This window comes from Aspergillus bombycis (assembly GCF_001792695.1).
Source record: "Aspergillus bombycis strain NRRL26010 chromosome Unknown contig00108, whole genome shotgun sequence".
NCBI lineage: Eukaryota > Fungi > Ascomycota > Eurotiomycetes > Eurotiales > Aspergillaceae > Aspergillus > Aspergillus bombycis.
In genome coordinates, this window is record NW_019170110.1 from 87,837 (window position 1) to 107,820 (window position 19,984).

At 47.9% G+C, this 19,984-nt stretch overlaps 8 protein-coding genes across 8 annotated transcripts; 4 read left to right on the plus strand and 4 right to left on the minus strand.

Annotated features, from left to right (window-relative positions):
• Nucleotides 1–51: 51 nt before the first annotated feature.
• On the plus strand, nt 52–1,331 carry ABOM_008767 (protein GET4; the record flags this gene model as incomplete). Its single annotated transcript, XM_022535896.1, has 4 exons — nt 52–95; nt 190–446; nt 533–685; nt 745–1,331. The coding sequence occupies 4 exons, from the start codon at nt 52–54 to the stop codon at nt 1,329–1,331; spliced, it is 1,041 nt and encodes a 346-aa protein (XP_022385315.1).
• Nucleotides 1,332–1,426: 95 nt separating this feature from the next.
• ABOM_008768 (uncharacterized protein) lies at nt 1,427–2,098 on the minus strand (the record flags this gene model as incomplete). Its single annotated transcript, XM_022535897.1, has 3 exons — nt 1,427–1,524; nt 1,594–1,662; nt 1,726–2,098. 3 exons carry the CDS (start codon nt 2,096–2,098, stop codon nt 1,427–1,429), a joined length of 540 nt encoding a protein of 179 aa, XP_022385313.1.
• Nucleotides 2,099–2,783: 685 nt separating this feature from the next.
• On the plus strand, nt 2,784–4,072 carry ABOM_008769 (replication factor C subunit 4; the record flags this gene model as incomplete). The annotated part of the gene is made up of 5 exons (XM_022535898.1): nt 2,784–2,872; nt 2,933–3,153; nt 3,206–3,305; nt 3,364–3,786; nt 3,847–4,072. The coding sequence occupies 5 exons, from the start codon at nt 2,784–2,786 to the stop codon at nt 4,070–4,072; spliced, it is 1,059 nt and encodes a 352-aa protein (XP_022385301.1).
• Nucleotides 4,073–4,982: 910 nt separating this feature from the next.
• On the minus strand, nt 4,983–6,864 carry ABOM_008770 (amidase; the record flags this gene model as incomplete). The annotated part of the gene is made up of 5 exons (XM_022535899.1): nt 4,983–5,873; nt 5,935–6,129; nt 6,189–6,461; nt 6,526–6,547; nt 6,611–6,864. 5 exons carry the CDS (start codon nt 6,862–6,864, stop codon nt 4,983–4,985), a joined length of 1,635 nt encoding a protein of 544 aa, XP_022385294.1.
• Nucleotides 6,865–8,056: 1,192 nt separating this feature from the next.
• ABOM_008771 (CeGAL family transcription factor) lies at nt 8,057–10,251 on the plus strand (the record flags this gene model as incomplete). Its single annotated transcript, XM_022535900.1, has 4 exons — nt 8,057–8,112; nt 8,179–9,198; nt 9,255–9,852; nt 9,907–10,251. 4 exons carry the CDS (start codon nt 8,057–8,059, stop codon nt 10,249–10,251), a joined length of 2,019 nt encoding a protein of 672 aa, XP_022385293.1.
• Nucleotides 10,252–10,587: 336 nt separating this feature from the next.
• Nucleotides 10,588–12,312, minus strand: ABOM_008772 (sugar transporter; the record flags this gene model as incomplete). Its single annotated transcript, XM_022535901.1, has 3 exons — nt 10,588–11,676; nt 11,728–12,024; nt 12,085–12,312. The coding sequence occupies 3 exons, from the start codon at nt 12,310–12,312 to the stop codon at nt 10,588–10,590; spliced, it is 1,614 nt and encodes a 537-aa protein (XP_022385296.1).
• A 1,550-nt stretch (nt 12,313–13,862) lies between these two features.
• ABOM_008773 (glycoside hydrolase family 32 protein) lies at nt 13,863–15,812 on the plus strand (the record flags this gene model as incomplete). Its single annotated transcript, XM_022535902.1, has 2 exons — nt 13,863–15,348; nt 15,442–15,812. The coding sequence occupies 2 exons, from the start codon at nt 13,863–13,865 to the stop codon at nt 15,810–15,812; spliced, it is 1,857 nt and encodes a 618-aa protein (XP_022385295.1).
• A 1,584-nt stretch (nt 15,813–17,396) lies between these two features.
• Nucleotides 17,397–19,283, minus strand: ABOM_008774 (putative amino acid transporter; the record flags this gene model as incomplete). The annotated part of the gene is made up of 2 exons (XM_022535903.1): nt 17,397–18,191; nt 18,258–19,283. The coding sequence occupies 2 exons, from the start codon at nt 19,281–19,283 to the stop codon at nt 17,397–17,399; spliced, it is 1,821 nt and encodes a 606-aa protein (XP_022385298.1).
• Between the last annotated feature and the right edge of the window lie 701 nt (nt 19,284–19,984).

Genomic DNA, 19,984 nt, shown 5'->3' on the forward strand with positions numbered 1-19,984 from the left:
CACCTATTTTACCGTTTCCAAAACATTTCACTGCATTGAACACGAAGCAGGATGACCTCACGTATCGAGAAGACCATTGCTCGGCAACGAGAAAAGTAGGAACATCACGGAGCCCGCGTACTTGCTTTTATAGCAACTTTATCTCGGTGGTAACGTTTCATAGCAAGGAGCTAATTATTTTGGCGACAGGATAGCCTCCGGTGCTTACTACGAGGCTCATCAGCAACTGAGGGTCATCGCTGCGCGGTATATCAAACAAGCGAATTACGATGCGGCCGCGGAGTTACTGGCAGGGGGTGCGACTGCACTTTTAAGGGCTGGGTCTCAGCAAGGCGCTTCTGCCAGTGGCGGAGACTTGGCCATTATGCTTGTTGTTGAGGTGTACACGAAGGCGGGGTGGGAAATTACTGAAAATGATGATGATACGGAAGGCCGTGCTCGAAAGAGTAAGTCTCGAGAAGCATTTTTCTCTGTATAGGTTTTACTATGAAAGTTGAACTTTGACTAAGCTGATGATTTTACCTAATTGCAGAGCGCCTTATCGAGCTTCTACATGAATTCCCATCCGAGGAACCAACTCGCAAAAGGTTCATACAGGAGATGATTGGCTGGAGTGGACGGTTTGGGCCTCTAGAGAGAGGCGACCCCGATTTACATCATGCAGTTGGATCGGTGTATGCCGAAGGTATGTAAATCTGTGCCGGTGAAATACATGTCCATGTTTTCCTTAACCAATGGCTTTAGACCATGAACCCTACGACGCTGAAAAGCATCTGATCCTCGGAACCTCAGAATCAGCTGAAACCCTGGCAAAATTAGAGCATGAGTGGTACACAAATGACGAACCGCACACGGCAGCGATTTACGCATCCCGCGCAGTTTTCCCGTACCTCCTGACCGGAAATCTGCGCAGTGCTAATAAAGCATTCCTCATCTTCACGTCCCGACTTTCGTCCTCTAATCCTTCCCCCAGTTCACAGGATGTCAGCAGCTCCAGTACTGATGTGCGAGTCTTTCCCGCATTGCCTTTGCTGAACTTTATCAGCATGCTTCTCCTCACGATTCAACGCGGCAGCGCGGACCTTTTCAAACAGTTAACATCGCATTATGCACCGCAAATCCAAGAGGTCAGCATCTGGGATGATTTCTTGGCTCAGATTGGGGAGCAGTATTTCAGTATTAAGATCCCAAGACAGGGCAACCCTTTGCTGGATATGATGGGTAGCATGCTGTTTGGAGGGGGACAGGGCAGTACAGGCGGAAGGATGTCGCAGAGCCGAGGCTCATCCAAGAAAGTCGAAGCGCCACCAGCAAATCCGGAGCTCGACTAGTTTAACGGAAGGCAGTGCCCGCGGTGTATACAGATCGGGCATAGTATACACAGCTTTGTCATGGAGATATTCATGCATAATGTAAGTGGCATCGACTAGAAAAGCGAGTCGGGTTCTGGTTCGTATATCCAGTTGTCTTCATCCAGGGAGGCAACATTGTTCCTAAGGTTCTGATGGATGAGATTCAGAATCTCTAAGGAAACCAATCAGCTGTAATCGAACCAGATCCAACCGCGTGGAGCAGCATAAGGGTGAAACTTACCAGCTGGTTCGGTGCTCATCTGCCTGTTCCGACTTCGGTACATCATATCTACCAGACTTGCCTCAATTTCTAGATCAATCGCGATCAGTATGTTATCGGCCAATAATGGACGGATAGTCGAAGTAAACTTACTCTCTTTCTCGCGCCCGCTAATTTCTATTTGTGCTGTGGACTCAGCCCCCGTAGGCCCAGATCCTCTAGTAGCTCCACCTTCCATGCCCTCCATCTCATCCCCATCCTCTCTTGCAACGGCGGGCGGAAGAACGGGAATATCGAGCTTATAATCACCATTTTTATCCTTCACCACGATCTCCCCGCCATCGACTAGGCCGGGGCCCAGCGACTGTGTCGATTCATATGACGCAGATGGCATAACATGAGAGGAGAGACTAGGCAGTCCACCGGTGGTACCACTTTGCATCGAGGCATTTGGGAGAGCTGCCGATACAGAGCGTTTGCTGAGATGGTGGTGGAATATATTGCGGCGGACAGATGTTGTTCCCATCGTGGAATTAATATTCAAGAAGCTGTATATCGGCGAAGTACGAAAGATGCGGCGAATATAGCCCTTTATCGTTTTTCCTTTTAACCCCTGGTTTCTCTAGCACAAGAACAGGGCTTGAGTGCAGCTTATTGCTTCGGAGTTCAGGCGAATACACCAAGCGAGTAGATAAAGATGGGCTCCTTGTAGCGATACAATTAAGACTATTAGGATAAAATCTAGGAAGAGGCATAAGTATAAGGTACAAAGGAGTGAAACATCAGTTGAACTTGTAGCTGTAGCGAGCTGTTGAAGTAGGAATTGAATGGGTAAAAGTGGGGCGGGTAGCTTAGAACTGGTGCACTTGGCAACTGGCCAGAGTCTATCTGTTTTTATCATTGCTTCGCGCCATGGAATTGTTGACAGTCACGATAGAAGGCTGAGTAGTACATAAAATATCATATCTCCGTTCAGATCTGTGTGGTCATGCCAACCGCTAGAAATCATTATATGGGACTTTGTCGTACTCAAGTACTTACTTAGCTATACTATGCCAAGAGAGCACGGGATCTGATTAATCCCAATTAGGCTAAATGCACCCCGACGCGTATCTGGGCGACTTTCGCGTCCGCCGAGCAAACCAGCTTTTGCTTGCTGAGACAACTCAGACCTAGCAACTAGTCCCTGGGGATATCAAAACGGTTGCACAATGGTTCAAGCCGAATCTTCGTCAAGTGCTGCTCGCGCTGGCCTCAAGCCCGTCACAGCGGGGTCACCCCCTGATTATGAGCTGCCGTGGTATATGATTGCAATCGTTGCTCAGTAGAAAGGCCAATTCTGACATAAGACCATTCATAGGGTTGAAAAATACCGCCCAGTCTTTCTCGATGATGTTGTCGGCAACACGGAGACTATTGAACGACTGAAAATTATCGCGAAGGATGGCAATATGCCACACGTCATTATCTCAGGCATGCCTGGTATCGGAAAGACCACATCTATTTTATGCCTAGCACGTCAATTACTAGGTGATGCGTATAAGGAAGCCGTGTTGGAATTGAATGCCAGTGATGAGAGAGGTGTGAAGTGCTTCACTCACGAACTATGACACAACGGCTGATGGAGTCCCAGGTATTGATGTCGTTCGGAACCGAATTAAAGGATTTGCCCAAAAGAAAGTCACACTGCCACCTGGTCGTCATAAGATAATTATCCTTGATGAAGCAGACAGGTACACATTAAAGAAGCCCTCCCATGCTTGTTTAGCTTATTTACTGATCGCGATTCAGTATGACGCCAGGTGCTCAGCAGGCGTTGCGGCGCACCATGGAGATCTACTCTTCTACTACGCGATTTGCCTTTGCATGTAACCAATCGAACAAAATCATAGAGCCCATCCAGTCTCGATGCGCCATTCTCCGCTATGCTCGGTTGACCGATGGGCAGGTTGTCAAACGACTAAAACAGGTCTGCGATGCCGAAAAGGTGGAACACACAGAAGACGGAATTGCGGCCCTGGTGTTTAGCGCGGAAGGAGACATGCGCCAGGCCATTAACAATTTGCAAAGTACATGGTCAGGCTTCGGCTTTGTCAGCGGCGATAATGTCTTTCGAGTTGTCGACAGTCCCCATCCTATCAAAGTCCAAGCGATGATCAAGGCCTGCTGGGAAGGGAAAGTAGATGCCGCCTTAGAAACACTAAACGAGCTATGGTATGTGTACATGATGCGTGATGTTACGGTTTTTTATACCTAATCTTACTTCTTCTGTAGGGACTTGGGTTACTCTTCCCATGACATCATTAGCACAATGTTCCGAGTCACAAAGACGATCCAGACATTATCGGAACATTCTAAACTAGAGTTCATCCGGGAAATAGGCTTTACACATATGCGCATCCTAGACGGTGTGCAGTCGTTGCTCCAATTGAGCGGCTGTATTGCGAAGCTTTGCAAGATTAACATGAAGCCTCAGCTGTTTGAAACCCCAAGAACGTGATCAAATTTGGGGAAAAGGAACCTGGCATTTTGCGGTGTTTAGAGGCGTTGAACAAAAGAATGTTTAATTTACACACGTGTGTTTTATTAGTAGTCCCCCATCGCATAAGAAGTTAATGATATATTTGGCCCTCGGGCATACCTGAGATTGGAATAGTAATTGAACAGAAAACTGGAGGTCCTTTCAAAGACAATATGAATTCAGGACGAGTCTAACGTGTTTTGGCTAGACTGCATTCTGGTAGTGGCGCATGGCTGGGCAACCATAAGAGGTTATGAATGCTTTGTCTTAGGAGTTGCGAGCATCTTCGCACTCCCTGGCGGTTTATCCTTGACTTTGCGGATTTGTTCCATGGCCACTCATTCGCCCTCCTGCTTCATGATGTGTTCAATAATCCTATAAGCTTAGCTCTGTACTTGTCTGTACATTTCCCTCCTATACAAGCAACTGGCCACGGCATCGACTCGGTAGCCAAGCAGAACACGCTTTGCCCCCCATTTTTCTACCTCAGATCGCGTAGAAGCTAGACCTTAAGTTGAAGTCCGCACAGCATATCGAATACGGCCTATCATCATTCAATCAATTCAAATATCCCCTCTCTGCGATAGCTCTAGTTGTATACGTACTACTTGAGAGCACCCCTACTACCGTATCTACCGGTACTAGGTATCGACTATCAAGTAGCCCACCGTGTGCTTATCATAACTTACCCCTCATTCTCAGATGTATACTCCAACGTTTAAGTAGGCATTTACCCCAAATCCCGTTTGGGTTACTCCAAGCTAGAGCAGGCTCACAAGCCATACATTTCCCGACGCGGAACAAGGCGGGTGTTAAGTAAAATTGCCTAAAGAAAATTGTCTGGCATCAACGTAAGCAAGCACGATGCCATCTTCCCCAACCATGAAAATTAGAGATCTCTCCAGATTCTCTCGATAACGGTTGCAGCCCCCAACACCTTTTCCTCATTCAGTTTCTTTCCGATGACTTGGACATTGATGGGATGGCCTTCCATAGCCTTCGCGTCATAAAGATCCCAGTTCCATGCGTCCAGCTCATTCCTCGGTTGATATGTCTTTTGCACGCTATCCACAGCCACTCTTACTTCATCAACAGGGAAGGTGACAGCGGGATAGTCGAGCAAGTTCCAGATCTTAGTATATCCAACCCACCGCAGTCTTCGGTGTGGAACAGCTGGATGCGGTGTAGTGGGAGCTAGGAGAATGTCAACTGGCTTCCCCGATGGAGACCGAATCGCATTCCACTTATCAAGGTATCTTTTCTGTAGTGCGACCTTCTGCTTGTTGAGCTGCCAATACTCATAGACGGAGATAGCCTGGCTTCGGGTAACTAGTGCCTCAACATGTGGAACGAATGGTTCTCCGGCGACAGCAATGTCTCGACGGATATCTTCGCCACCGTCAACAGTATAATACTGATCCATGAGTTGAATATATTCAAAGTGATCTGAAGCATCCCAGATGACAATTTCATGGCCCTTTGCTTGTATTTTTGCTGACAACTCGCGGAGGGCTCTTTCAATAGGAGGGTGGATAGTCACCACCCCATCATCTAGAATCAAACCGACAACCATGGGCCGATCCTGTATCTCCTGAAATGTATCCTCATTCCACGGAAGGGGGGTGCACTTTGGGTCCAACTCCCACGGTTTAGCGTTAGCAACAGATCGACTCACATAAGCGATAGACGCTAAGTCGCGAGCCATTGGGCCGATGGAAGAGGGGACGTGCTCTTGTCCTTCAGTGGAAACAGGAACCCCTAGGTACGGTAATCTGCTGCTCTGTTTGGTAGTCAGCCCGGTACTTTTCGTCTTGAACGGTCATTCCAGGGCTAAAACGTACCGTGGGTTTGAAGCCGTATAAGCCCACAATACTTTGCGGAATCCGGATACTTCCACCGATATCTGTTCCAAACCCTATGAGGGAGCCATGCAATGCTAAGAGAGCCGCTTCGCCCCCTGTCGAGCCTCCTGGAGTCAACCTAGGATCGCGCGGGTTAACCGTCAGACCCCAAAGAGGATTCTCTGTTTCAGCCCACTTTAATTGAGGTTAGCCCATAACGGAACACCTATTAAAATTCATTCGAACAGACAGACCATAATACTTTGGGGCAGATTCGTCTTCGCTAGAATGATCGCTCCCATATCCCTCAGTATCTGCACAAGAGCTGCATCCTCCGTAGCAGGAGCAAACGAACGCCCGACATATCCCAAGGTAGTATCTACACCTCTGATGTTGAATTGGTCCTTCAAAGTGACAGGGACGCCATGGAGTGGTCCTTTAAGATGCCCAGTTTCCTGAAAAACACGATCCAATGCTCGAGCCTGGGCCAAAGCATCTTCAAAAACCACTTCTGTAATACAGTTTGTCTAATGTTGTTAGTCTTTGTGAATACCTTCGTATAACTGTTCCATTGCGATAGGTATAACCCACCAATTGTTGTGCTATTGCAGCCCTGTAAAGGCGAGAAATTAGCTGCACCCATCCATCAAACAAGCATTGGCAATGCAACAATCACCTTCTAACGTAAGCGAGAATAACGGCTTCAGCAGTAAATCTGCCTGTTCTCAATTGCTCGACCAGAACAGGGATATTGTCGATATCAGTGATTTCTTGAACTTCTGGATGACTATGGATACGGGAACGTTCCTGGACATTGTGGACCTGAGGTAGCCGTTGATCCATATCGGAGACCATGTAGGGTTTCAGGATTTCACTCCGTAAGTACTGTTTTCGAGAAGCAGTTTGCTTCCATACTTGAAAGTGGTTCATTTTACGCAGGGGTTGTATATGCAGATAGATTGTTGGCAATACAGGTCGTCAAACAGTCCCGAAATCAAATACTCTGGTTGAAATACGGGCTATAGGCCCATAGGACACGTCTGCTCAACAGCATTTATATATGGCTTAGGCCCAGTAGTGACTTAGGCTACTCATTTTGGGGGTTATCAGTGCAGTGTTGACCCCAATCTTCTTTTGATAACTAGCGATTGGGGTAAGTTGTTTAGTGCTAGTTGAGCCCATTTTGGAGTGGAGACGACTTGGGGAACGGCATGATTGCCGAGGAAAAGAAAGTCATTTAATGCGAGTAAATTCTGGGATACAATGTCATCGGATGTAATTGTAGAGGTTCAACCAGACTGACTATAACACAGCCCTAGTTTATCTTGTTCCCCAATGATTCACGGAGTAGAAATTACGGCCAACCTGATGGGGCAGGGTCCACTCCTGAACAGGGAGAACGGCCACTAAAGCGGCGGTGGTGCACCAGAGGGGGATTTTTATAATAATATTGAAATAAGCATAAGAGTTGGGAGATTTTAGCTTTCCTTTCCCGTTTTTTCGAAGTTTCCCGTTATTTTTCTTAGTTTGATTTTTGATTTTGATTTCCCTTAAAACAAGCTTGGAAAGAGTGACGGCACTAAGGTTGAGACAAATACGTTACAGTGGATTCATCACGCGGGGCCTCCGCGACGGGCGATTTTTTTCCTCGTTTTCTCTCTCCATGTTGATCATTCTCTTGAATAACAAGCTGACTGATGGACGGGGAAGTTGAGTGTGAGGCATTGAAATGTTTCGTCCCGGTATATCATTGTGATTGTCCCTCTTGCTCGCATATCTGCTAGTTTCCTGCCCTCTATCGCCCCTTTTGTCCCTCCGAGAACATGCCATCATGAACCCGACTTCGGATGCCACTACAACACCCCCGATGACCGGTGCCATCCGGACTGAATCCCGAAGGAAGACATCGGGGGCTATAGCGAAAAGGGCCTGCGACCAGTGCAAATTCCGGAAGATCAAGGCAATACTTCCTTCCCCTTTCTTGAGATTGTTGTTAATTTCACTTCACCTCCCCCACCCTCTGCGATTTACTTCCGATGCTTGAGCGGTCGGTCGTGGGTATGCTAACCCTCTTAATGCTGCACAGTGTAGTCTATCGCAACCATGTAAAGCATGTGTGTCTATGGGTTTTGAATGCACCTTTTTCCAACCCCAAAAGAAACGGGGCCCAACTGGACAGTGAGTTTACTAGGATAATACTCTACTCATTTGTTGGGTTATTGCATAGCCTGACCACTTCTTTAGTCGTGTATCGCAGATCCGGCAGCAACAAACTCATGTGTTAAGCAAAAATCCTCCGACCCCACAAAGTCAAGTCAACTCTAGCGCCTTTCCTACCACTTTCCCTTATCAAGCAGAGCCTCCTCCGCGAGAAGAAAGTCGACATGATGCGACGCCGTGGCCTATTCCTGACGGCGATGTTTCCGTGCCCGTCGACCTTGCGCAATCCCATGCGACGGCGGCGGTTGCTCCTGGCTGGAGTGTAGATGCTTCATCTATGGCATCCCATAGTAACAGTGCGATAGGCTGGAACGAGAGAAGTGATGTGGAGTATTGGCTGCCGGATAACTTAGATGCTCAAATGCCCATCTTTGATTTCCCGGGCACTAACATCTACCTAAGGACATCTCTGCCCTCCATCATTCAGAATGATGCAGACTCTTCGAGCCTGCAAGCACAGGGCCTAGAATCACATAATATCCCCGCTCCTGTGCCGGATGTGGATGTTACCAAGCCAGAACCAAGTCACACAAGAGCGTTATGGCCCTCATCGATCGTGGAGGCAAACATGATTCCATGGATTGACGTCTATTTTGATCGCCTGCACCCGACTTTGCCAGTGCTAAATCGGTCTTCGTTGTTCATCCGGATGTTATCCCATGAACATCGTAAAAATCCTCAGTTTGGCTCGATGTTACTGTCGCTGTGCGCTTTCTCGCTTACCCAGCCTATTGAGATAGATGAGCGACCCACTTCTCAATCTCGAGCTGGCCAGGCCAGGTTAATGATGACCGAAGCTACAAGAATGAGAAGCTGCTCTGATTTTGGCGAAAATCCAACCATCGAGGCCGTTCTTACAAGCTTCTTCCTATTTGGATGTCTTTTTGGTAGTAACCAGCACAACGCAGCATGGCTTCGTCTAAGGGAGGCTTTAGATCTCGCCGCTACATTGGGGTTGAACGACCCAAATTCTTATCGTGATTTACCTGGTGACGAAAAGGGCCAGCGTTTGCGAACTTACTTGGTATTATCTATCACGGAGAGGTATGTATCTTTTAGGCACTTTACCAGCCTTCTTACTTAGCTGACATCGAATAAAGAGCGTATGCATTGCAACGTAGACATCCGATTACCTTTTGGGGAAAGCCTGGCTTTAGCATGCGCTCTGTGCATGATTTTATTCATAACGCCACGCATAGTCTTGTTTCCGGGATCATAGTTCATAATGAGAAAGATGCTGAAGGAATGATGGGCTTAGCCCGTTTAATGGAGCTCTTTGATGCTGTTGATGAGGATGTCGTCGATTGCTGGAACCGGCGGTGCAGCATCGACTCTGGTTATTGTGAAAAGCTGACCGAAGCGAAAGCTTTAGCTATCCACCAAAACCTTAGTCGAGTTAGCGAGTCCGAGCGATATAAGGGATATGACTGGTTTGAGCGCATAAAGTCAGCTTCTGGAGAAACTCGCAACACTCAGCCAGCAATGGGTTTGAGAGAAACACAGTGTGCGGATGTTTTTATCACCAAGAAATGGCTTCAGAATCGCGTATGGGTCCTATGCTCCACTCATGGACTACTTAAGCCTTCGTCCGACCACCATGAGCTCTGTTTCAACTACTGCGTTTCTGTCGCAAAGGATACGCTCAAAATCTGTCAGTCATTGAGACTGAGCTCCATGGAAGCACATGGAATAGGTCTTGTGAGTCAGAAGATATCCCTAAAATGCATTCGGTTCCATGACTTATGTAACTAGGTTGAAAAATTGTACGATATCGCTGTCAGTGCCATCAGCGTATCGTCTAACGTCCAGCTATCTCTGGGAAATGGTTTCCCTCTGGTACCACCCGTAACCGAATCGATGCCAAAGTCAAGCGTCTCGCCACCAAGTTTTCCGGGATCCGTGCACTCAAGTGCTGCTACCACGCTGCCTCAGTCCCTAGCGGAGGATTTTCTACTTCTGCTCAATAGCCTGCGCGGTGGGAACCACCCTTATCTGGAAAGATACAAGGTCTTCTTGAGCGACTCGAATATTAGGAGCAACACTTATAGTAACTGGTCTTCACAAGTTCAAACAACGCATGCTCCTAGTGGTGCTTGATTGCTGCTTATGTATTATCTTTGATTTGCTTTTCTCTTTTCTAGGCTTTGGCGTATTGATGGTATCCCGATTAAAGGCATGCAAGGAGTTCTACCTCGGGTCTCACGGAAGAAACATATTGAGTCAAATTATTCGCCGATTAGTCATTGAAGCCGGAGCCAACTAACTAACTAACTATCGAGTTGGCCCTTGATTACATGTTATAGTTAGATCAAGTGCACCAATGTATACCCAGATTATGGCGGGATGTGCCACGAATGCGGGGATTGAATATACATCTTGGTTCTAATTTGTATTATAGATACACGATGGTGGGAATAATGCATTGAAACGGTGCTAAGCAACTTTTGGAGGGGGCCTGGAGAGGTTTGGATATGTTCTTAATTCAAATGAGCTTTCATAGGTCCGCCATTTCCAGGCCGGAACACCTGCATCGTACAGTTCATCAATCTCTGCAAAGGTGCGGCCTTTCGTCTCAGGCAGAAAACAGAATGTGAAGATTACGATACAGAACATACAGCCAGCAAATATAAGATAGGCCTTCGCGCCTAGGTTTGCTGCATCTGGTGCTGTCAGCCGAGGGACGACAAGCGTAGTAATCACTGCGGTTGTCTGTGCGCAGGCAATGGTGTAGGCCATGGTGTGGTGCCGGAGCTTGGGTGTGGCCATCTCTGAAGGCATCAAAGTCGACAGTGAAGAAAACGACGAGGCCCAGAAAAAGTTAAACGTTAGAGATAATGCGACAATTGCTACACCAGAGCGCCGGTCTTTGCTGAATGCTAGACCCCCGGCTAAAGCGTCAATAACGAGCAACACGCTCATCCCCACCAACGCGGTAGGACGACGACCAGCTCGATCGATTACAAAGGGTGCTGCTATAGTACCGGCAAGGGTACAACAAGATGCAATTATCGTTAAGGAGAAAGCATCCAAGGTGAAGGAATCCTCCATGCCAATCTCGGTGAGGAAAACCGTAACGTAAGTCGTCGAGAGTATTACCCCGGAGATCTGGTTCAAAGAGAAGAACGATCCAGCTGTCAAGGTTCGGTGGAGGTACTTCCTTGAAAATATCTCCCAGAACTTCACATTGGCCTTCAGTTCACGTTCCTTTTGTTCACAGAGCTTCATTATCTCAAGCTCGACGTCGACCTGCTCTTCGCTGAAGCCACGGAGTTTCCGCAAGTTGCTACGAGCCTGTGCCAATCGGCCTTTAGCAACAAGCCATTGTGGGCTTTCAGGAAGAGGCAACGTGCAGATAAATAGTAACACGGGGAGAGCACACTGCACGGCCAACGGTATCAAGTATGACTCTCTACCCCCTCGTTTTTTAGTCTCAGACACTACAACGGTTCCGATAACTCCCGCTGTCACGTTCAAGATATTGATTGATGTTACACTCCTGCCTCTCATGGAAGCAGGAACTACCTGTTAAGACATTAGCTATATGGTCTATTTTCATACATTGCAGTTGCATACCTCCGAAAGATACAAGGGAGCGGTGCCATTGGCGATGCCCATGGCAATGCTATTTATGAATCGTCCAGCCACAAATGCCGCCAGACTGGGGGCAAAAACTTGAAGCAATCCACCACTAATGGAGATAACGTACGCCATCAACACGGGCCATTTTCGGCCAAAGCGGAAATTCAGGGGCGATGCTGCGAGACCTCCGAAAATCGAGCCGACCAGCGGGACCGAGAATACGATGTTCTGATTGTGGGCGGTCAAGGTATATCTACCAGTTCTTGGATTGGGTCCTTGATACCTTCCAACCTGAGTAGATTCCATTGTTAGTGGGATTGGCGGCTTAACTCCCGTCGGAGTTCGACTTACAAAAGGATGCAGTGCCGCTACAGGCGAGATAATCTTATCATCGAAGCCAAACAAAAATGACGCTGCCCCGAAGACCACACAAGTCACCAACAAGAAGACATTAACAGTCCTCTCCTTTGAGAGACAATGGGATTTGGTGCTAGTCAGGTCCAGGTGTTGCACATCACTTGTGTCACTGTCCACCGTTGAGTGAATGTCCGAATCTACCGCTGACTTTGGGCAGGTCATCCTGAGCGATATTATTTGCACGCTTGGGTGAACAAAAGAGAACTACTGTTTACTAACTTCACAACAAAGAGTTGAGTGGTTTGTGGGCCTTCATTCCAATCTCCTGTGTATGCTCTTTTTCTGCTTCTCGTTTTTCTTTTTCTCTCTATAAGAAAGACTGAAGAGATTGAGACGTAAAGAATGGATATTGGTGGAGGTAAGTGCCGTGGATTGTCTGGAGACTAAGCGGACCAGGAGGAATATCACCTTGAGGGACGTGGTGAGACATGGATATGTGTGGGATATATACCGTGACCCCGGATCTTGGGCCCCCTCAAGAGATTACGGAGTAGATGGGAATTAAACGTTGTACTCCGTATTGCTTTTCCAGTTTCCACATCTCAAAAAGACGCTTAAAGTTTCAATACTAGAGTTGAATACGGTAAAGTCTAGGTAGAGTTACGTATTTGAAAGGAAAGGGAGCCAATAATTTTAAACCCGTGTAGCTACTAGCATGCCCCACATAAGACATATCTACTAGTACAGTACCTAAACGTACTCCGTAGTAATTAAGGGTATGTTTAAAAAGACAGTATTGAAAAGGAAAGATAGGATCCGCTAACTTTGAGACTTCAAGTTTCAAGACTACACTTTATATTTAGAATATTCTTGGCAGTATATACCAACTACTCACTCCTGAAGTGTTTACATACCGGTAGGTATGTCCACGCATTTTCATCTTAAGCTCAAACAGATAACAACATCGATCTCTTGAACTCGTTTTGGTTTTGACATAGTTCTCTCCCCGATATTTGTTAAAACCGTTCATCTGAAATACAAACAACCTGGGGAGGAGGTTGCCTTGTCATACTTTACTTATCCTATCGGTACTCATATCAATTCTTCACATGTCTCGCACTGTATTGCCACTGATACTTATTTCATTCCAAAACCGATGTCCTGGAATCAGCCTAGCAGAGCACCAGGGGGCGGGATCCATCTGTTGCAGGTCCCACCACTCCGTGCAAATGCACAGTAGAATACCTTGCCGATTTTTCGGTTCCATCAAGGTTTGCAAAACAGCCAGGATGGACTAGCCGATCATTCTACAACTAGTGTGCGGTTTCCAACCGAGCCTGTCGTCCATGTGGGATAACTCCCCAAGGCAAATTCTCCGAGAATCCTCCGTCCGCTTCTCGACCGGTGGTGATAATTATTAAAGCGAATGACAACTGACCTCCGAGACAAATGCCACGAGGCAGGCCAGCGCCTCTGTTAGAATATTTCTTTGTCCAGAGCTTCTTAAAATTCCCCGGATTTCCGCAGTTGACATCGCAACAACCCGTTTATGCATACCTACACCCTACTATAGGCTTCCAGCCAAACTAGCAAGACGTGCGTGTCTCACCAATCGATCGGCGTTATCTTCCAATCAGCTGAGGCCCTTGCGACGAAGGGGCTGGGCTAGGGACGGATTTCACAAGAGAGACTTCCGTTTTTGGGCTCTTGGCTATATTCCCCGTCTATACTAGTCGCCTAATAACCAGCCGAATCAAACCACACCGGTAGACATGCCAGTTCTCGCAGGATGCGAAGAGGAAATCCCTGCCAATTCGGTGCCCCAGACCCCATCATGCAATCTTAATCTGATTGAGAATTATTTATCGTGTGAACAGCAGGTTACGCCTGCCCGTCATGTTCTATGCTCGCGGCCATCGTTTCACCTAACCGCTCCCCACGGTTGGTTAAACGACCCTTGCGGCCTTGGATATGACCCTGCGACTGGCCTATATCACCTATCTTTTCAATGGAACCCCAAAGGCAACGATTGGGGGAACATATCCTGGGGACATTCAATATCACAGGACCTAATATCCTGGAAAACATCCCCAGAGCCATGTCTAACACCTTTAGCTGAGTATGATAATTGTGGTATATTCACAGGCTGCCTTCGGCCTTCTGATATCAATGGGGTTGCCGGGGCTCTCACGTATATATACACTTCGGTGAGACGTTTGCCTTTACATTATACTTTGCCCTATGAGATTGGAAGCGAGTCGCTCAGTATAGCCGTTTCACGGGATAACGGCGTAACATGGCAGCGTCTAGGCTCCAACCCAATTCTACCAGCGCCGCCCATCGGTCTTAATGTAACTGCTTGGAGAGACCCTTATATAGGAGTGTGGGCAACGAAGCGAGGTGAACACGACAAGAACATATTACCACCTCCCAGTCTCTCTGGGTTTCTCTCCGGAGGAATTGCTGGGCGGACACCAACAGTCTTCGTTTACTCAGTCAATGCTGATGATCTTAGAGAATGGAAGTATGCGGGACCTCTGGTTAACATTGGGCTAAATTTCCGGCCGTCGAGGTGGTCGGGCGACCTGGGGGTCAACTGGGAAACTGCCAACTGGGTGGTGCTGACCGACCGTGAAGGAGCCACGAAAAACTTTATTATTATGGGCGTAGAAGGTTGTTTGGTGTCTGAGAGGGAGCAGAAGAGGGTCTCTCGATCGCAGCTATGGATGGCCGTAGATCCGCGTCCTGAACAACCGAAGTGGGAGCCAATAGATGCCCTCGCCGACTATGCATTTTCCGGAATATTCGATCACGGGTGCGCCTACGCCGCCAATTCCTTCTGGGATCCGGTCATGTCACAGTACATCGTCTATTGCTGGATCACGGAAGAGGACCTTCCAGATACGATCCGGCATCAACAAGGCTGGAGTGGTGTGATATCTCTCCCACGCGTTTTAAAGCTGACAACATTGCGCAACGTTACAAAGACACGTTGCTCAAACCTGAGTGATGTTACGTCTATTGAGAAGGAAGCCAACGGCGAAGGGAGTTTTACAGTCCGCACGTTAGGCATTGAGCCTGACCAGAGACTCAAGAAACTTCGCAGCGAAGCCCAGAACATCACGAATGTCCCATTATGCGACCGGCAACATTGTGGCAATTGCTTATCCTTGACGACATCAAGGTGGGAATTAAAGGCCGAGTTTGCAGTTGGGAAGCTGTGTAAGCTGGTGGGGATAGAATTTGAGCATGACTTCGGTAGGTTTTCCTTGCCCGGGTTGAGGGGTTTTCCAATTACCTTAGCAAGCATAGCTTCCTACTGTTCCTTGAGCAACTGACGCAGATTCCTAGATCCTCGTAATAGCACCGTCCTAGCATGGGCACCATGTTGCGAGACATTCTCGATCCACCGACCTCCTCCTTATGATCCGGACATCAACCATAACCCAGAGATCGCACCGCATACCTTGTTTACTTTCGCAGATGAAAGCGGCATGGAGAAAGAAGAGACACTTCGGATTCATGCATTCCTCGACCGAAACGTTCTAGAAGTCTTTGTAAATGAAAGAACAGTCATCTCAACACGTATTTACACGCCATGTGTTGAGTCTGCCTTTCGTCTACGATTCTTTGCTGAATTAGACCCCAGTGCACCAAATCTGAAGCATACTCCTGCTGTTCTCCTACAAGCGGATTTGTGGGATGGACTGGAAGCGGCATGATTTGTACGGTCAGAATATATAATATAATAATGCGTTATGACCATTTAAGATCGCCCACCAGGGAAGAGGGACATCTTCTATCGCCATTCCCCAATCTGGCACTAGTAGGCAAGAAATGAGTTTAAAGGTAATGCATGGGTTTTCTTAAACTCTAACCCTTGGACGCCTTCGCTCAAACCAGCCAGTCGATTCGGCTTAGTATAGTATACATTTGAATGCCTTCAAGCGCTTGATTTTCTGTTTTTGGATCCAACAATGGCCGTGCATAATGGGTCTGGCTCGGTTCTCAGCCCCAACAATCCATCCAATCTACTCTTACAACCGTATAAAAGCACTCGATGAGATTCGGGTGGCAATAGTAGCCATGCACAAAAATATAGCAGATATGGCCCTAGTCCGCGCATTCGCTGCTGTGACCATCATCTGCCTTACTCAAGTCTCAGGGGGACTGCATGGCGACGTCGCTGCACAGATAGCCATCCTAACACAGCACAGCTTGAAAACGCATAGACGGATAGGTTGAGCACCGGATAATGCGAATGATATGCTTGACGCTCTAGGTTTGCCACCCATGTATCAGGACACCCTTTCAAAATGGGCCGTTTACCCACTGATGCTGGAATATTGTCGGGTATTGAGGTGGGGTTTGATCGTATCATCCGGTTACTCCTTGTCATAGATGACCCTTGCTAGCCCACCGGCGAGTGCAGCATGACCCGGGGCTGGAGGTGCCTGAAATGACAGCGGAGTGGGGTGGAAAGCAAGCAAGCGCAGAAGCCGATCGAGCGATGATGGTAAGTAATAGATGCAGTATCATGGAATTGCAATACGCCGATTCTTTCATCACACGGCTCTGGCTCCGCGCTGTGATATGGCAGCTTGCGCACTGGGACCGATGTGTTGGCCGTTACCGAACGACCCATAAGTGAAGCTCGACCCTGTAGAAGCCTGGGATTATGCCTAACCTGAATAAACCGACAGACCCGCAATCGAATTATCGGCAACTACAGAGTGGCCAACAACAGAAGAAAGAAAAGGTGAACTGACAAGACCTATACCAAGAGCCCTGGAATTCTTTGGACTTTGCTCTATACAAATATTTATGACATTGAAGATAAGTCAAATATGTTAAGTATCAACTATTATTATACTGTTCTTACAAATCAACTATGGTGATCTGCAAAGAAAGTAGGTCGATGTTATCCTGGACCATACATGTTATATATGCTATACTATGTATGCAAAAAACATTGCGCATTGACATGGCAAACCATCAAACCCTCAATGTGAATTGACTCCTGTTCTACTATAGAGAAAGAAGAGGGGCATTACATACCCACAAAACTAGACATGATGGTTCTTTTTTATCATGACTATTGGGGTTTCTAGCTGTTGTAAACAAGAGACCGCTGCTGTTCATTCATACGCCTCAGAATCCAAAATGGTATCATTGATTTTCATTACAAACTCCATATATGACTCGGCAACCGGACGAAGAGCGAAGGTGAAGGCCATAGGGTATAGGAAGAAGGTCAGATATTAAAAGAGGTATAAGGGAAAAGAACGTGAACCGCGCGTGGAAATTCACCTTGCCCGCCAGAATTTCCACCCTGGCAATGTAATCTGACCATCACGCTGATAGATTCGCCAGTAGTAAACCGGAACGCCAGCAACAATAAAGGCCACAACAATCAAAGTTTGCAAGGGCTCTGCGATGACCGCTCGACTGAGAAGGAAGATGCTAACGCAGCAAAAGATGATAGGAGTTGAGATCCATGTTTTGTACGGTCGCTCCAAGTACGGTTCTCGAATCCTGAGTACAATCAGGCCAAGGACGGTGAGGAAATAGAACGTGTAGCCCGCGACACCGTAGAAAGTGACTAAGGTTTTGAATTCACCGACAATGACGTACACCAAGGTGAGCGTGCTGTTCAGGGCCATGGCATTGATTGGTGTGTATCCGATTCGAAAGCGTTCACCAAAAAGGCGTGAAATAGATTGACGAGCCCATGACCGGCGCTGTAGTCGATTGCTTGCGGGATATTCTCGAGTCCAGAGGTTGCCAAATATTGAAGGCAGATAACCTTCCTTGCCGGCCGCATAGACCAATCGCCCGCTGGTAAAAATCGTCGCATTCAACGCCCCGAAGCAGCTCGCAGAAACAATGAGCGCGAAGACGAGAGCACCGGCTTTTCCAAACACCTTATCGCCGAATTGAACAGCGATGGTGTTGCTAGCCTCAATAGTCGAATGCGGTAGGACTAGGAAGTAGGAGATATTTGCGAGTATATAGCAGAGAATGACCAGTGGCATAGCGGTATGAAGCACACGCGGGAGGTCACGATTGGGGTTCTTAAATTCGCCAGTTACGTAGTTAGTCTGTACCTCATCAGCGACGGAAGCCCAGGCATAGAGAATTGGTTATAGAAGTTAAGTGTCACATACGTTGTCCCAGCCATCGAAAGCCCAAAGGCCGGCGTACAATGCAACCGCCCAGGCTGATATGTCAACATTAGTATCTTTAAACCAACCCGACTTCCATTCTTCATTAGCACTCCCATCTGATGAGAGGCCCGTGATCGCCACGACAACGCCAATGATGGTGACTGCAAGCAAGGCGATGAACTTGAAGAACATAAATATGTCACCGATGCGTGCGGCTAATCTTGTGGAAATACAGTTCAGCAAGGTCACCATCAAGACTCCTCCAAATGCGACAGCTTTGTTAATCCAGGGATTAACCTGCTCGACCTCAGCACCGACCACAGCCCGAACAACGTATTCCCCAAATATGATGGCAATAATGGCAGCGCTGCCTGGCTTCAGCACAAGAACAGCACACCAGGTGAAGAGGAAGCCTGCCAATTCTCCGAAAATCTTTGCCAAGTACACCTGAGAGCCACCGTTCAATGGAATCGCTCCTCCTAGTTCTGCATAGCTGGCCGCTCCAGTCCATGCCAGCAGACCTGCAACTACCCATGCAATGAGGGACGCGCCAGGGGAGCCCGCGTTGGCATTGACCTGACTTGGTGATGAAAAAATCCCCGATCCAATGATCAGCCCTACCACAAGGGATAGGCCATTCAAGTATGTTAACGTCTTGTTCCTTTCCAATGAGCCATCGGCGGCCCCGCTTTCACGGTCAAGCGCAGAAGGCGCGCCTAATGGAGCATACCCCCCAGCCGTCTGCGACAGGGGAAATAGTGTTCTCCCAAAATCAAACGCAGAAGATACCGAGTATGACCGGGCCGATCTAGGCCTCCCAGAGTCGAGATTTGTGTGTGCATAGGAATTCGAGAGAGGATCCTCATCTTCGAGGGAGAGCTTTCGGGAGGACGAAATACCAGAGGGGGAGGAGCTGGAGGACCTTGCGTCCAATTCGGGCGAGGAGGAGGCGAGGGAGGCGAGCTCTAGAGAATCCCGAGGCGCATGGCTATTAGCTGACCTGCTTTCGGAGTTCAAAAACACCATTGTGGTTTAATGGAGTCCGGGTTTGAGATTAATGAAAGCGGGAGTTCAATGAAAACAATCCATGCCAGGTTAGCTGCGACAACGAATAGAGAGAGAAAGACGAGCTTCCCTTGCTTATGTGTAAACCTCCCCTGTATGAACACAGAAGTGACCGCAAGGAATTCTCGTCTTCTTGGCTGAAAGAAACAGGGGAAGAAAAAAACCAGCCCCGGCGCTGTAGAAGAATACAGAGTGATCGTCGTTTCCGCCAGATCAGGTCTAGCGTCCTCGTGCCCCAGATCTTTTCCGCAATTACTGAGCGAAAATATGAAGATATAACCCGTCCGATTCCCTCTCTTCCCAACGATCTCATGAAGCCTAGAACATCGGCTCGGACCTTGTCTCTATTCATTTCACCGTTTCCCCTCTGTAGGTCAGTTGGTCGGATACGGAGACGCCATGCCTTCTCTTCCTCTTCCCCTGCATCGTCGCCGTCGAAACAGCGCCCTTGGCTTCGAGTCGCTGTCGTGACCATCGCAGCAGCTGGAATTGGTGCTTATATCAGGTCCCAAGAAGGATCGAAATCTACAACGCTGAACCCCATCACATTTACTCCATATTGCCTAGTGTCAAAAGAGCCGGTATCGTCGACCGGTAGCATTTTTACTCTCAAAGCGCTTAAGCCGGCCAATGATAGTTGTCAGGTCTATGACGAAGCATGG